We start from the raw sequence: 16,740 nt of genomic DNA on the forward strand, positions 1-16,740 counted from the left end.
TCATTCTGTTCCAGTGGCTACTTCTTGATTTATGTACAGGTTCCTCATGAGCACGATTAAGTGTTCTGGAATTCCCATTCTTTGCGATATAGTCCACAATTTGTTGTGATCCACAAGTCGAATGCCTTTCATAATAAATAAAACACAGATAAACATCTTTCCAGTATTCTCTGTATTCAGCCAGGATCCATCTGACATCAGCAATGATATCCCTGGTTCCGTGTCATCTTTGGAATCGGGCATGAATTTCTGGCAGTTCCCTGTTGGTGTCCTGCTGCAACCGCTTTTGAGTGATCTTCAGCAAAATTTTACTTGCAGCTGGTAATTAATGATATTGTTCCACAATTTCTGCATTCTGCTGGATCATCTTGCTTTGGAATGGAAACAAATATGAATCTCTTCTAGTCGGTTGGCCAGGTAGCTGTCTTCCATATTTCTTGGCATAGATGAGGGCTGCATCTTGACACCTCCAGAGCTGCATCCATTTGTTAAAACATTTCAATTGATATTCTGTCATTTCCTGGAGACTTAGTTTCACCAATGCCTTCAGTACCATTGGTTCTTGATCATATTCTACTTCCTGAAATTATTGAATGTCCACCAATTCTTTTTGGTACACTGACTCTGTGTATTCCTTCCATCTTCTTTTGATTCTCCCTGCATTATTCAGTATCTTGCCCATACAACACTTCAAGATTGCAACTCAAGGTTTGAAAAAAAAATTTTTAATGTACTTTAGATGATGGCACTGGGGTTAGATGATAGTTTACAGAACAAACTAGTTTCTCATCAAACAGTACACACATTGTGCTATAACATTGGTTAACAACCCCACGACTTGTCAACACTCTCCCTTCTCAACCCTGGGTTCTCTATTACCAGCTTTCCTGTTCCCTTCTGCTTTCCAGTCCCTGCCCCAGGGCTGATGCACCCTTTAGTCTTGTTTTGTTCCATGCGCCTGTTCAATCTTTGGCTGACGGGTGAACCTCAGGAATGACCTCATTACTGAGCTGAAAGGATGCGTGGGGGCCATACTCTCAGGGTTTCTCCAGTTTCTGTCAGGGCAGCAAGTCTGGTCTTTCTGAGTTAGAATTTTGTTCTACATTTTTCTCCAGCTCTTTCTGGATCAAGGCTTGAATTTTTTCTTCAATTCTTTCAGCTTATTCTTCCCTTTTGGTTTTCTAACTCCAGGTCTTTGCACATTTCATTATGATACTTTACTTATTCTTCACGAACCACCCTTTGAAATCTTCTGTTCAGCTCTTTTACTTCATCATTTCTTGCATTCGCTTTAGCTACTTGAGGTTCAAGAGCATCTTTCAGAGTCTCTTCTGACATCTGTTTTGGTCTTGTCTTTCTTTCCTGTCTTTTTAATAACCTCTTGCTTTCTTCATGTTTGATGTCCTTGGTGTTATTACACAACTTATCTGATCTTTGGTCCTCAGTGTTCAATGCATCAAATCTATTTTTGAGATGGCTTCTAAAGTCAGTTGGAATATACTCAAGGTTGTACTTGGGCTCTCGTGGACTTGTTGTTCTAATTTTTTTCAGCTTCAGCCTGAACTTGCATGTGAGCAATTAATGGTCTGTTCTGCAATCGGCCCCTGGTCTTGGTCTGACTGAAGATATTGAGCTTTTCCATTATCTCATTCCACAGATATAGTCAATTTGATTCCTATGTATTCTATCTGGTGAGGTCCACATGTATATTCGCCATTTATGTTGTTGAAATAAGGTATTTGCAATGAAGAAGTCATTGGTCTTGCAAACTTCTATCATGCGATCTCCAGCATTGTTTCTATCACCATGGCCATATTTTACAACTACTGATCCTTCTTCTTTGTTTCCAACTTTTGCATTCCAATCACCAATAATTATCAATGCATCCTGATTGCATGATCTATCAATTTCAGAAGTTGGTAAAAATCTTCAATTTCTTCACCTTTGGCCTTATGGTTGGCACATAAATTTGAATAATAGTTATCTGTCAGTTTGTTGTACTTTGGGGGCTTGCATGCTGCTGTGATGCTGGAAGCTATGCCACTGGTATTCAAATACCAGCAGGGTCACCCATGGTGGACAGGTTTCAGCTGAGCTTCCAGACTAAGACAGACTAGGAAGAAGGATCTGGCAGTCTACTTCTGGAAAAAAAAAAAAAAATTAGCCACTGAAAACCTTATAAATAGCAGCAGAACATTGTCTGATACAATGCCAGAAGATAAGCCTTTCAGGTTGGAAGGCACTCAAAAGATGACTGGGGAAGAGCTGCCTCTTCAAATTAGAGTCAACCCTTTTTGACTTGGATGGGGTCAAGCTTTTGGGACCTTCATTTGCTAATGTGGCACGACTCAAAATGAGAAGAAACAGCTGGAAACATCCATTAATAATCAGAGCATGGAATGTATGAAGTATGAATCTAGAAAAATTGGAAATAATTGAAAATGAAATGGAACCCATAAACATTCATACCCTAGGCATTAGTGAGCTGAAATGGACTGGTGTTGTCCTTTTTGAATCAGGCAATCATATGGTCTACTATGCCAGGAATGACAAATTGAAGAGGAATGGCATTGCGTTCATTGTCAAAAGGAACATTTCAAGATCTATCCTGAAGCACAATGCTGTCAGTGATAATATCCATACAGCTACAAGGAAGACCAGTTAATAAGACTATTATTCAGATTTATGCACCAACCACCAGTGTTGCAAAAAAAAAAAAAAAATAGTCCATGTTAATTCATCTAACACAGTGCCAAGTATATAGCCAATCCTTGATAAAAGATTGTTTAAAATCTGTTGAATTAAAGAGTACACTTCCCTATTTCCCACTGAGGGCTGCTATCTCTTTTGAATTCTGCCTGTCATTAAAGGATGGAGGTAGTGTAGTGTCATGGATAGAATTGCATCCCCCCAAAATGTCTGTCAACTTGGCTATGTCATGATCCCCAGTGTTGTATGATTGTTTACTGTTTTGTCATGTGATGTGATTTCCTTATGTGTTGTAAATCACCTCTATGATGTTGCTGAGATGGGATTAGCAGTAGTTATGTAAACTCAATCTACAGGATTAATCTACAACTTGAGCCAGTCTCTTTTGAGATACAAAAGAAACAAGCAAGCAAAGAGACAGGGGGACCTCATATCACAAGAAAGGAGCACCAGGAGTATAGCGCATCCTTTGGACCCAGGGTCCCCACACTGAGAAGCTCCTTGACCAGAAGAAGACTGATGACAAGAACCTTTCCCCAGAGCTGACAGAGAGAGAAAGCCTTCCCCTGGAGCTGACACCCTGAGTTTGGACTTTTAGCCCACTAGACTGTGAGGGAATAAATTTCTCTTTGTTAAAACCATCCACTTGTAGCATTTCTGTTATAACAGCACTAGAAAACTAAGACAGAATTTGGTACTGGGAGTGGGATGCTGCTGTAACAGACACCTAAAATGTGGAAGTGATTTTGAAACTGTGAATGGATACAGTACTCAGAAGGAAATGAGGAGAGCTGTTACTCTGGAGACAGCACAGATGGTGAGAAATAGCGGCATTGGACCAGCAGCAGTACAAACAGGAGACCAATGTGAGACAGCACTGGAGGTGACCCATGAAGCTAGAAAGCTGAGTGCCCTTGTATAGGAGGCTTCCTGGTGGAGTGGGGTGTCTCCAAGCACTTATTGGTGGAGCTAGGCTTGCCAACTCACAGAGCAAAAGAGCTGAGTGCCTTCCAGCCAAAGTTTACTGATGGAGTGGAGTACCTCCAGGCACTTATCAGTAGAGCTACAGAGCTTTGGAAAACTTGCCCCAGCAGGGCAGATGTGGATGTGAGGCCCAAGGGCTGAGAGGCCAAGGAACCAGGAACCAGGAAGCAGAAGCGGAAGAGACAAGGAATACAGGAAGCCAAGCTGCCTCAGTCTTAAAGGGTATGGCCAGGACCTCTGAGGTCTCAAAGGGTGAAGCCATGGCCTCTGGTGTTTCTAAGGGTGGAGTTGTCACTCAGATGGACTAGAAGAATGGTGCACAAAAGCCAAGGGAACAGAGTAACTGTCCCAGTGGGCTTGGAATGTGGAGCTGAAACCAGGGCCTAGGGGTATCCACTGAGAATCTGGAGAGTGTGGCCAATACCGAGAATTTAGAGGCAGGGCCATTGTTTAAATGGTCTCAGAGAACAGAAGATTATTTTCAAAGCCTTGAGGGCTAATATAAGGTGTTCTGCTGACTTGTTTGGTGCCTATTATGCCTTCTTTTTCCTCCAATTTCTTCCATTTCTAATGGGAATGTCTAACTTGTGCCTGCTGCACCTTTGTACCTTTGGAAGCAGATAACTTCTGTTCTAGATTTCACAAATGAAGAGGAATTTTTGGATTTTGGACTTGGAATTGATATAAGACTTACGATATGGTGGGGTGGAAATGCTTTACATGTGGCAAGGACATGAATTTTGAGGGGCTAAAGGGATTGAATTTCATCCCCCCAAAATGTCTGTCAACTTGGCTACATCATGATTCCCAGTATTGTATGACTGTCTACTGTTTTGTCATCTGTTGTGATCTCCCTATGTGTTGTAGATCCTTTTTCTGTGATGTTGCTGAGATGGGATTAGCAGTAGTTCTGTAAATCAAGCTACAGGATTAATCTACAATTTAAGCCAGTCTCTTTTGAGATATGAAAGAGAGAAGCGAGCAGAGAGACATGAGGACCTCATCCCACCAAAACAAGCAATGCTGGGAGCAGAGTGTGTCCTTTGGATCTGAGGTTCCTTTGTGGAGAAGCTACTAGACCAAGGGAAGATTGATGACAATGACCTTTGTCCAGAGTCAACAGAGAGAGAAAGCCTTCCCCTGAAGCTGGCACCCTGAATTTGGACTTCTAGCCTACTAGGCTGTGAGAGAATAAATTTCTCTTTGTTAAATCCATTCATTTGTGGTATTTCTGTTATAGCAGCACTAGATAACTAAGACATATAGTATATTGTGGTTGTTGGTGGGTGCCATTGAGTTGATTTTGATTCATATCAACCCCATGTGACAGAGTAGAACTGCCCTATAGGGTTTTCTTGGCTATAATCTTTACAGAAGCAGAACACCAGGTCTTTCTCCTGTGGAGCTGCTGGGTGGGTTTGAACCACCAACCTTTTGGTTAGCAGCTGAGTGCTTAACCATTGTGCCACCAAGACTCCTTCAGTGTAGTATATATAAAAAAAAAGAACAAAACCCACTGCTGTCAAGTCAATTCCAACACATAGCGACCACGTAGGACAGAGTAGAACTGCCCCATAGGGTTTCCAAGGAGTGACTGGTGGATTCAAGCAGCTGTAGCTCTTAATCACTGCTTCACCAGGGCTCCTCAGTGTAGTGTAGTGGTTATAAAACAGCTGTGTGGTTGTTTAAAATTTAATGATTTACTCTTTAAATCATGTGTCTTGGTTATCTAGTGCTGCTATAACAGAAATAGCACAAGTGGATGGCTTTAACTAAGAAAAGTTTATTCTCTCACAGTCCAGGAAGCTAGAAGTCTGAATTCAGGGTGCTGGCTCCAGGGAAAGGCTTTTTCTCTCCGCCAGCTCTGGAGGAAGGTCCTTGCCATCAGTCTTCCCTTGGTCTTGGAGCATCTCAGCGCAGGAACCTCAGGTCCAAAGGACACTCCCGGCACTGCTTTCTTGATAGTATGAGGTCCCCATGTCTCTCCGCTTGCTTCTCTCTTTTATATCTCAAGAGACTGGCTTAAGACAGTATTTAATCTTGTAGATCTTATCAATATAACTGCCACTAATCTATCTCATTACATCATAGTGATAGAATTTACAACAAATAGGGAAATCACAACAGATGACAAAATGTTAGACAGTCATACAATACTGGGAATCATGACCTAGCCAAGCTGATAGACATTTTAGGGGACATGATTCAATCCATGACATTCTACCCTTTAAAAAAAAAAAAATTTTTTTTTGGCCCCTCAAAATTCATATCCTCGCCAAATGTAACACATATTGACCCCATCATATCATAGCAAAAGTTTTAAATCAACTCTAAGTCCAAAATCCAAAAATTCCTCTTCATCTGTGAAATCTAGAATACAAGTTATCTGCTTCCAAAGTACAATGGTGCAACAGCCACAAGGTAGATATTTCTACCACAACTGGGAGAAATTGGAGGAAAAGAAGGCATAATAGGCACCAGGCAAGTCAGCACAACACATTACATTAGCCCTCAAGTCTTGAAAATAATCCTCTATTCTCTGAGACCATTTATGCAATAGCCTTGCCCTCCAGACTCTAAGTATTGGCCATACTCTCCAAAATGAGTGGAGTCCTCTCAGCTCTAGACTTCAGTTCCACCTTCCAGGCCCACTGGGGCCACAACTTTGCTCCCTCAGCTTTAGATGCACCATTCTTCTAGTCCATCTGAGTGACAACTCCACCCTTAGAAACACCAGAGGCCATGGCTCCACCCTTTGAGACCCCAGAGGTCCTGGCCATACCTTTTGAGACTGGGGTAGTTTGGCTTCCTGTATTCCTTGTCTCTTCAGCTTCTGCTTCCTGGTTCCTTGGCCACTCTGCCCTCGGGGCTTACCTCCAAATCCACATCTGCCCTGCTGGGGCAAATGTTCCGAAGCTCTGTAGCTCTACCAATAGCTGCCTGGAGGCACCCCACTGTGCCAGGAAGCCTCCTGCGCACAAGCACTCAGCTTTCTCGCTCTGTGGGTCGGCTCCAGCACTTCTGATGCTGGTCTGGTTCTGCTGCTGCGGCTCCTCTGATGCTGCTGCTTCTCTGCTGCTGCCAGTTCTCTGCTCTTTCTGGTCCTCTATCCATTCACAGTTTTAAAACTGGTTTCACATTTTAGGTATCTGTTAGAGCAGCACCCCACTCTCTCGGTACCAAATTTTGTCTTGGTCATCTAGTGCTGCTATAACAGAAATACCACAAGTGGATGGCTTTAACAAAGAGAAGCTTATTCTCTCACAGTTTAGCAGGCTAGAAGTCTGAATTTAGGGCACCGGCTCCAGGAAAAGGCTTTCTTTCTCTGTGGGCCCTGGAGGAAGGTCTTGTCAACAGTCTTCCTGGTCTGGGAGCTTCTCTGCACAGGAACTCTGGATCCAAAGGATGTATTCTGCTCCTGGCACTGCTTTCTTGGTGATATAAGGTCTGCATGTCTCTCTGCTTGCTTCTCTCTTTTATATCACAAAAGAGATTGGCTTAAGACAGTATCTAACCTTGTAGGTCTCATCAATATAACTGCCATTAATGTATCTAGCCAAGTTGACAGACATTTTGGGGGGACACATTCAATCCATGACATCATGCAACCTCTCTCAATGTGGGTCCTATATATGTGAAGAAGGACTAATAGGACCTACATCCTAAGATAGTCCTGAGGATGCAACATGATAATGCAAATGAAGCATTTAGCACAGTGTCTGTAACATATTAAATGTTAGCTGTGTTAACTTGTAGAATCCCTGGGGGGGGGGGGAGGGGAGGGTGTAAATAATTAACTAGCTTAGGTGCTAACCAAAAAGTTGGAGGTTTAAGTCTACCCAATGGTGCCCTGGAAGAAAGCCCTGGTGATCTATTTCTGAAAAATCAGCTCTTCAAAATGCTATGGAGTACAGTTCTACTCTGATACACATAGGGTCACCATGAGTTGGAATCCACTCGATGGCAGCTGGTTTCAGCAGCTAGTGTTAAGTTGTAGATTTTAGTGTGGCTTAAGATTCATTACCGTATGATCGCTCAGATTTCTCCTCCTCTGGGTTTACAAAACATTATTTCTCAATGTTGGCATCACATTTGAACCATCTGGAGAATTGTAAAATGCTGGTGTCTGGGTTCTACACTAGACCAACTACGTCTGAATCTGGGGCTGTGATCCAGGCAACAGGACTCTAAAATGTTCTCTAGGTAATTCTAAATGTGCGGCTAAGGTGGAGATTCACTGCTAAACAGAGGAAAAACACTGAAGTTTTGCCTTTTCCTTCTGTGTCTCGGTTTCCTCATCTACAATATGAAGTGAGGTTTAAATTCATACATGGAAAGTGCTTGGCAAAAATGTTCGTTCTTACATTTTACTTTCCCCCTCCACTTCATGACTCCTCTCTTCTTCCTTTGCTTTTGATCATGATAGATGCCTCTGTTGTCTTTGCTGCCAGAATATTCTCCACTTTGTTGCTCTCTACTCATTGACATCTTTAAGATATAAAATAAAAAGACTTACATGCCACCCAGTCTGCCTGCCTATTAAGGCAAATTACCTAAGTCCTCTTCTTCTGCCTCCTGAGATTTCCAGCTGCTTAAAACCCTTCAGATTTTCCTGCCAGCTCCAGTCAGAACAGCAGAAGTACTGACTGCTCTGCTCATCCCCAATAAGCAAGATCTGGGATTTTTATCCACCATTTCCCTTCTCAGTCACGTAAGATCCAATAGTCCCTCCATTCTCTCTGCTTCCCCCTCTTTTCCCCCTGTATTCTCTGTTTTTGCTATTGTATCCATCTAGCCAAAAAAAACCAAACCCAGTGCTGTCGAGTCGATTCCGACTCATAGCGACCCTATAGCAACCCTATAGGCCAGAGTAGAACTGCCCCATAGAGTTTCCAAGGAGCACCTGGTGGATTATGAACTGCCAACCCTTTGGTTAGCAGCCGTAGCACTTAACCACTACACCACCAGAGTTTCCATCCATGTAGCAGCACTTCTTAAAAATTTCCACCTAATACAGAGGAAGGAGGCCTGGTGGTGCAGTGGTTAAGAGTTCAGACTGCTAACCAAAAGGTCAGCAGTTCGTATCTACGAGCTGCTCCTTGGAAACTCTACGGGGCAGTTCTACTCTGTTGGAATCAACTTGATGACAACAAGTTTTTTGTTTGTTTTTAATGCAGAGGAAAGAGAATATGTTGAATGTGAACTTGAGGGCCAAGGGTGGGACTCATGGGGTGGAAAGACCTGGAGAGCATGGTCTGACATGTCATACCAACAACCCACTGCTGAGTGCATTTTATATCCTTGTTTAACTAAAACCGAGTTACCTGATTGAGGAAAAAGTATTTACGTGCATTTTTGCATTTGCTGGATTATAATCTTGATTTTTTTTGAGAATTTTTTTCTTGTGGTACATATATATGTAATAAAACATTTGCCATTTCAGCTTTCTTCAGCTGCACAATTCAGTAGCATTATGTTCCTCATGTTATACAACCATCACCATGATCTATTTCCAATTTTTTCTGACACCCTTAGCTGAAACTCGGCGTCCCCTAATATTAAAAAATATTTTTCCTAAAACCTTGCAGTGAGGCTGCTGCTCCAAGGAGCTCTAACATATTGTTTATCCTGTAGCTTCATGCACCCCGTGACTGATCCTGGAAACACTCAGAGTTACAACACTCAGAGTGGGGGGCACCAAACTCTTCTTTGTCTTGTCCCCCTCACCCCTTTTCTGAAATGTTCTCTGCCTTTTCTAATTTCCTACCACCTAAACAATCACTCTGGGGGGAAAAAAAAAAACAACTCTCCAGTAGTTCTTTACCAGGAGGGAAAAGGCGCAGTTCCTGAGGACTTTGTGCTTTCTAATTCTGGGATTTAAAAAAATGAGTGAATGATTTTGTTTTCCTTAAAGAGGAGTATTTTTCTTCAGAAGTTATGTGACAGTATTTTGTTGCAGACTTTTAAAACATTTGTCATGGGTCTGTCACTGTACTGGGCCTGATGATTACTATTTATTTGAAGTTAACTTTCTCATTATGACAGAAAAGTCTTCAATAAGTGTTGAAAGCAAGGCAGTGCAGTCTCGAAGTACATGTTTTGCATGTCTGTAAGAATGGCCCAAGAGGGCAGTGGTGGTGCAGTGGTAGATTTCTAGCCTTCCATCTGGGAGACCTGGGTTCAATTCCAGCCAGTGCACCTCATGTGCAGTACCACTCATCTGTCACTGGAGACTTGGATGTTACTATGATGCTGAACAGGTTTCAATGGAACTTCCAGACTAAGACACTAGGAAGAAAGCCCTAGGAATCTACTCCTAAAAATCAGCCAGTGAAAACTCTATGACTCACAATGGTCCGATCTACAACCCAACATGGAGATGGCGAAGAACTGGGCAGCGTTCTGTTCTGCTGTGCATGGGGTTGCCATGAGTCAGGGGCTGATGAAATGGCAGCTAACAACAATAAGAAAGTCACAACTAGAGAAGGTTCTGGTCTCTGGAACTGAAGTATAGTCAATCAGCTCCAATAGAGCTTTTGAGAGGAAGATTCAGTCAGAATTCACTGAGGAGAGGTGTTTCTAGACTGTTCATTAAGTCAAAGTAAGGCTATCCATTAAATCAAGTAGAATATCCAACAGCTTCACATGAGGGCCAGGAGATCAAACACTGAATAAACCCTTTTCCTGGCCCATCTGGAAGCCAGGGTTTCTTCCTAAACTAAGTGTCTGGCTGACAGACACCTAGCTCATAAACCACCCAACAGGTTTTCCTTGTGGGATCATCATGGAGAGTGGAGTGTTGATGAGTTTTTTGTTGTTGGTGGTGCCCTTGAGTTGATTCCAACTCATAGCGACCCTATGTATGATGGAACAAAACATTGCCTGGTCCTCCACCATCCTCACAATCGTTGCTGTGGTTGACAAGCTTTATCCTCCTGCAGGTGATTTCTCTTCTACTTCCTTATGGCGTAGTGGCTAAGTGCTACAGCTGCTAACCACAGGGTGGGCAGTTCAAATCCACCAGGTGCTCCTTGGAAACCCCATGGGGCAGTTCTACTGTCCTATAGGGTCACTATGAGTCAGAATTGACTTCATGGCAATGGGTTTGGTTTTTGGTTTTCCTTCCCTATTATTCTGGTTGAAGTTTCACTCCTGACTCCTGTCCCAGACTTCAATGATCATGTCCATCTTGAGGTTACCTTGCTACGTCTTAGGTTTGGGCCATTTGGTGAACAGGCACTCAATAGACCAATGACTGTTGGAGGATCCTTGTTGATTCGCTAACTACACTGCTATTTTTTTTTTCTTGACCTTTCTCATGGAAGACATGCCTTCTTCAAGAACACCTTGAAAACGTTCAGAAGGAGTTCATCATTTTCAACAGAGAAAAGTAAGTAGCTTTTGAAAAAACAACAGCCCAACAAATCATGGAGTGCTTCAGCCAGATTTTACTTACCAGACCTTAGTACTTTTTTAAACATTTTTTATTCTTTCTAATTACAAAAATGATGCACACCCATAATAGAAAATTTGGCAAGCTCAGAAACTTTTTTTTTCTTGGAAAAGATTTTTTTTTTAATTGTTATATGTAAATTAGCTTGGCATCAAGTTTCTGCCTGTGAGAAGGGGAGAGAACCGAGACTGAGGCACTTAAAATCAGCGACGCTTCTAAGGTTTCCTTAGTTCCCACCTCTTCTCAAATGGTTAGGCTTAATGCTATCGATTCAAAACTTAAACTTTTTTTTTTTCCTTTCAAACAATAAAGCTCTCTCTCTCTTTTTTTTTTCCTATCCTTTAAGAGTAAAAAGGGACTTCATTCAAAGGCAAGGAAATCTAGCCTTGGAACGAACCAAAGACCCGCAAGAAGGGGATGGACAGAGTAACAACCTGTGAAGTCCACGATGTCTTCTTCTTGGGACACATCTTGGCTCCTCAAGCCAGGGATTCCTGCTTAGCCACATCAGGAAGACAGAGAGCCGTTCTCGCCACACCTCACGACTTAGAAAATGTGAATGAATATCTCAAAGGAGGCAGCATGATACGGTGAAAGGAGCCCTGGGCCTGGGCCCCTGGGATCTAGATTTGCCACTCACGTGTGACCTTGAGCAAGTTACTTCATCACTTTCTCTGCTTCAGTTAATTCATCTAAAATTAGAGGGCTTTATTAGATGAGCTCGGCGCTGACTTTTTAGTACTAACATTCTGTTATCTAAACAGCCTTTGTTTTTATTTTAAAATGGATATTTTAATGTAGATTTATTTTTCCACTCTTTCTAATTACACTGTGACAAATGGAAAAATGGACACAGGATTGAATGAGGCTCTTCATAGCTAGAAAACTTCATAAAGAGGTCCCCCAGCCTGATGAATGGAAAGAAGGGGTTCCATCAGGAAGAAATGAGTGGGGCCAGATTGGAAACCACACAGATTTAGAAGGGTCTCCGGCGATGTGCTGGAGTCTGCTTGCATCAGCTAGCAGGAGTGTGTTGTTTATAGGTCTTTCCAATCCCTGCTCAGTGATGTGAAGTTAGTAGCTTGAAACTGGTGATAGTGGGAGGATTTTTACACTATGGAGATTGGCCAACTCTACAAATCAGAGCCCCCTCCCCACCCCATCCCAGCAAGCTGGTTGTTAAACAGATATCCGCATATCTCTGACCTTCTTCCAACTGACATACTCCTTGAGGGCTAATTGTCCTCTGAAGATTATCTGAGACCTGGTGTCCGGGAAGATAAGGGAAGAACAGCGTCATACTGAAAGAATGTCTGCCTATTAGTACTGCGAAGTTGCATCTTACACAGGGGGGTATATCCTAAGTTAGAACATGAAGTGACCTTGGAAGATGGTAAAGTTTGCTGTTGAAAAATCCCTTAAATTACCCACAACATACAGTGAGTACCTTTTCTCAGCAAGGCTCAGTACAGTGAGGCATCTTTCGGTACTGAAAGAAACCACTGTGTTTGTTTTGATTTCATTATTTTTATTTTTGGTCTTTTTTTTTTTTTTTGGCTAGTACCAAATGAAGTAAAGTTTTGAACAAATTATACGTCTTTATAGACTGGAATTACACTGAGAACAGTGGGACGTTCACGCGTCTGGGACGCCTGAGGCCAAGGAGACTAAGGGCACGACAGTACCATGTCTCCCCCTTGTGTTTACTGCAGGAAGAGCAGGCAGAAAGACCTGTTTAAAATATTATTTGATGTCTCCCTTTTTCTTTATTTGCCAAGAACAGTTTAAGTCACCACTTTTTAAGCTCTATGGGTAATGATGTTAACTCCACTGTACTGACAGAATTGCTCTACAGAGGGACTATTTTTGGCAGCCCAAGGATGCAAGGGTACACAGTTGAGAAGTGAAGAGATTTGGCAGAGAATTGTTTTTACCTTTGGCCACTCAAACCACCTACACCTGTCCTGACCAGACCACCTACACCTGTCTTGACCAGTGGAGGGTTTGGGGATCACCAAGATAGCAGTAGGCTGGCAACTGGAAAGACCAGAGTGGTGCCTGTGTGGGAAGGTACAGGTAAGCTACGCTAAGCTGTTCCAGGAGGGATATCACACCAGAACAATTAAGCATGGAGAGTCAACCAGCGGTGAACTTTAAGTGGGCATTTACTTAGATAATAGTCCTCACTGAGCTAATAGTCCCAGAATTTCTGGCAGAGCTGTGAAATAACGCCTCTCTGAGAGCAACCATATTTGTGGTAACAGTTAAAAGCCAGCTCTTTTGCTCTTGTTTGCTTGATTCCTTTCCTCCCCATTTCCCACACAGAGAGGGGTTGTACAAAACAACAAAAAGCACCAAGATTCTGCCCCAGGCTGGTAAACCCCAGAGGGCAGGGGCCACTTGCATGTTTACCACCTGCCATCTTTCCTTTGTTTTGATCGAGCCCAGCGTTCCGTCACCTGGCTCCTCCCCTCGCTGTGCAGGAGGGGCGTTGGGAAGCTCTCACCAAAGGGCGGCAGACGTTAGGGTTTCCGTAGTGAAGGGAGTGATCACTTGTTGACACAAATTTCACGTATTCACACTCTTTGTACTGGGATAGGTACCCAGGACAGCTTCTGTCCTTTGAATCCCTAGTTTTGATTTGTAGTGAGCTGCCTGTGCCTGGAAACCCTGGTGGTCTACTGGTTAAGAGCTACGGCTGTTACCAAAAGGTTGGCGGTTCAAATCCACCAGGTGCTCCTTGGAAATCTTAAGGGGCAGCTCTACTCTGTCCCATAGGGTCACTATGAGACGGAATTGACTGACGACAACGGGTTTGGTTGTTTTGATTTGCCCTGAGCCTGCAGCATCCCTGGGGGCTTTTAGGGACCATGGGTGCACTGATTAGAGAGCACAGCTTCGAAGCACTCAGACAGGGAAGATGGACTTCCAGTCCTAGCCACACACACACACACACACACACACACACACACACACACACACACACATTTTCTCAAGTTAGAAAACAAGAAGCACTACTTTTATCGTCCAAAACAGCTGATTATAAGCACCTTTTCACCACTTGACATTTTAAACAGAAGTCATTTCCAAAATACAAAACTATTCCTAAATCGTTATCATGACTGCTCGTTGTTGAGATTAGATTCTTTAGTTTTATTCCCTAACTTGAGCTAAAAGTTAACATCCCACCTAGTGGAACATATCTAGATTTGTGAAAACCAAGGCTCAGGGCTGAGGATTTTAAAGACAGTGCCTACTGCATTCTCTTGCCTGGTATTCCTGGAATATTTTTCTTCTGACATCTTTTTTCCTCATCCATATGGCGCACCTGAAAAGTCTGAGTAGGCACTGAAGACCAGAAGCATTCTGGTGAGAACTCTATTGTGTCCTCTAGCGGATGGGGGTGGTGTTGCACCTGAGCCCTGGGACACTGACCATGGTCCTAATTGCGTGGAAGGAAATGCTCTACTAATGGCTAACACGCCCTGATGGCAGCACTGCTTTTGGCTGAGGTCATTGGTAGGGTAGGACTGAAGATAAAGCAGCACAAAGCATTGCTAAATTAACTAGGTTAATTAATTAATTAGTGGTTAGGCTTCTGATAGGAGTGTTTTAACCACACACGACTAGGCTTTTTATCATCGTATTTTTTTCTAGGTTGGACAGAATAACTAACTAGGAAAACAGGGTGGTAATGTAGCCAGCAGGGACCAGTGCTGCTGCATTTGGCTGACACAGTAATATCAAGTCACAAACTCTTCAAAAGCGGAAAAAGGCATGAAAATCATGTTGAATTTCTCTTTCAGGACCCAATGGTCATTCCTGTATTGTCTGTTCAAAATCCTGTTTCCTTCTTTGTCTGTTGTGACCGCTGTTTACTTTGTTACAAGCTCAGTGTGTCTGATATTAAATATTGATATTAGAAATTCCAAACCTCAAATATCTGTACTGTTGTGAACAGGCAGCTTATCTGGCATCCCCCGGAATGGGGCAGAAATGCTTCTGTTGAGCTATGGCATGTACAATGTAAACGTGCACGTGTGCATTAAAATGTCTTCTGTATACAGTAAGCTATTGGCCCTTCTGTGTCAGCCCTGTGTATGTGCGCATGTATATATGTGTAATTGTAGAGCTGGAGGCACCAAAGTCTTTTGTTCTTACCTCCACTTCTGTTGTGAGGACCATCCTTTGTCAGAGACAAGCTGGTGTTAGAGATGACTTCCTATAACTCTGGAATGCAGCACAACTTAACTGACCCATATGTAAAAAAACTAAAACCCTGGTCCCTCCAGCATTCACAACTGAGGCAACACAGCCCAGAGTTCCAGATTCTACCTGTCACTATGACCTTAGGTCCAAGGGTGGCCCATGTACCTCCCTTTTCAGCACTCTGCCTTGCTTCTCCTGGACATTTTTGTCCTGTCCCATTTTGTACACTAAAACTGGAAGGTAAATCTTCCAAGGCCGATGGAGAACATGATCTGGGACAAGAAGGTAACTGGCAACTTGGAACTCTTGCACCTAGAAGTTCTTTCTGCCTTACCTGTTGCCATCGAGTCAATTCCGACTCATAGCAACCCTATAGGACAGAGTAGAATTGCCCCCATAGAGTTTCCAAGGAGCGCCTGGTGGATTCAAATTGCCGACCTTTTGGTTGGCAGCTGTAGCTCTAAACTACTACACCACCTTCTGCCTTACCAAAAAAAAAAAAAAAAAATTAAACCCATTGCCATCAGGTCAATTCCAACTCATAGCGACCCTATAGGCAGAGTAGAACTGCCCCATAGAGTTTACAAAGACCGCCTGGTGGATTCGAACTGCCGATCTTTTGGTTAGCAACGGTAGCACTTAACCACTACACCACCAGGGTTTACCTTCTGCCTTAGAAAAGAATAAAGGAACATTTCAACTACCTCTCAGTCCCCACAATAGCTCAGCAGCCAGTAGGCCAGCTAGTAGCTTGGGCTTGTCCTCAAGTAGGCTTTTGTAAGTGTCTTGGGCTCTACAGTGCTGCATGCTGACAGCTCTGTTGCCCAGGTCATGTTAAGTGTCCTCATGTGTTCACCATGGCCACCTGAGCAAAGGTCAGGACCTAAAACTCTTTACATTCTCAAGATGGCCAGCTTTTCGTACATGATCTCATATTTGCAGATCACTGCGGCCCTTTCATTCCCTGACTCCTGTTCATGGTTGGTATCTCCTTTGTGACGGGTTAGTTGTAACAGAGATGATTACAGAAAGTTCTTTGGCACTAGAGGGTCCTTGTTAATCCTATTCCATGTTCCTCATTCCCCAGGTGGTCGGATGTGACTCAAACACTTGATACCTCTAGCCCTCACAGGTGTGAAAGTTAGTCACTCTGTATCTTTTAGAAACTTTTTTTTTCTTCAAGTTTCTTCCCTTTTAGAACGTTGCTTCCTGAGTTCATTTACTGCACTGCTCATTTGCTTTAAACCCACTCTAACTCTGAATAGCTTAGTGCTGCCTTGGTCATGAGTTAGGAAAGATATTTCACTAATCTTGAGATAGAACCACAAAATGGAACTGTGGACCAAAGCTTATTAAACACCAAACCTGGAACCCCGAACTATGAA

At 43.0% G+C, this 16,740-nt stretch overlaps 1 protein-coding gene across 1 annotated transcript in view; it reads left to right on the plus strand.

Moving 5' to 3' along the window:
• Positions 1-12,123, plus strand: part of STK32A (serine/threonine kinase 32A) — a 154,710-nt gene extending 142,587 nt beyond the window's left edge. The window contains exons 11-13 of the mRNA XM_049858564.1: positions 11,019-11,083; positions 11,493-11,556; positions 11,978-12,123. Of these exons, the coding sequence (XP_049714521.1) occupies positions 11,019-11,083; positions 11,493-11,556; positions 11,978-12,028 (180 nt within the window). The 3' untranslated portion in view covers positions 12,029-12,123. The remainder of the gene's footprint in view (positions 1-11,018; positions 11,084-11,492; positions 11,557-11,977) is intronic.
• Positions 12,124-16,740: the final 4,617 nt, after the last annotated feature.

The sequence above is a fragment of the Elephas maximus genome, chromosome 2, assembly GCF_024166365.1.
Source record: "Elephas maximus indicus isolate mEleMax1 chromosome 2, mEleMax1 primary haplotype, whole genome shotgun sequence".
Lineage (NCBI taxonomy): Eukaryota > Metazoa > Chordata > Mammalia > Proboscidea > Elephantidae > Elephas > Elephas maximus.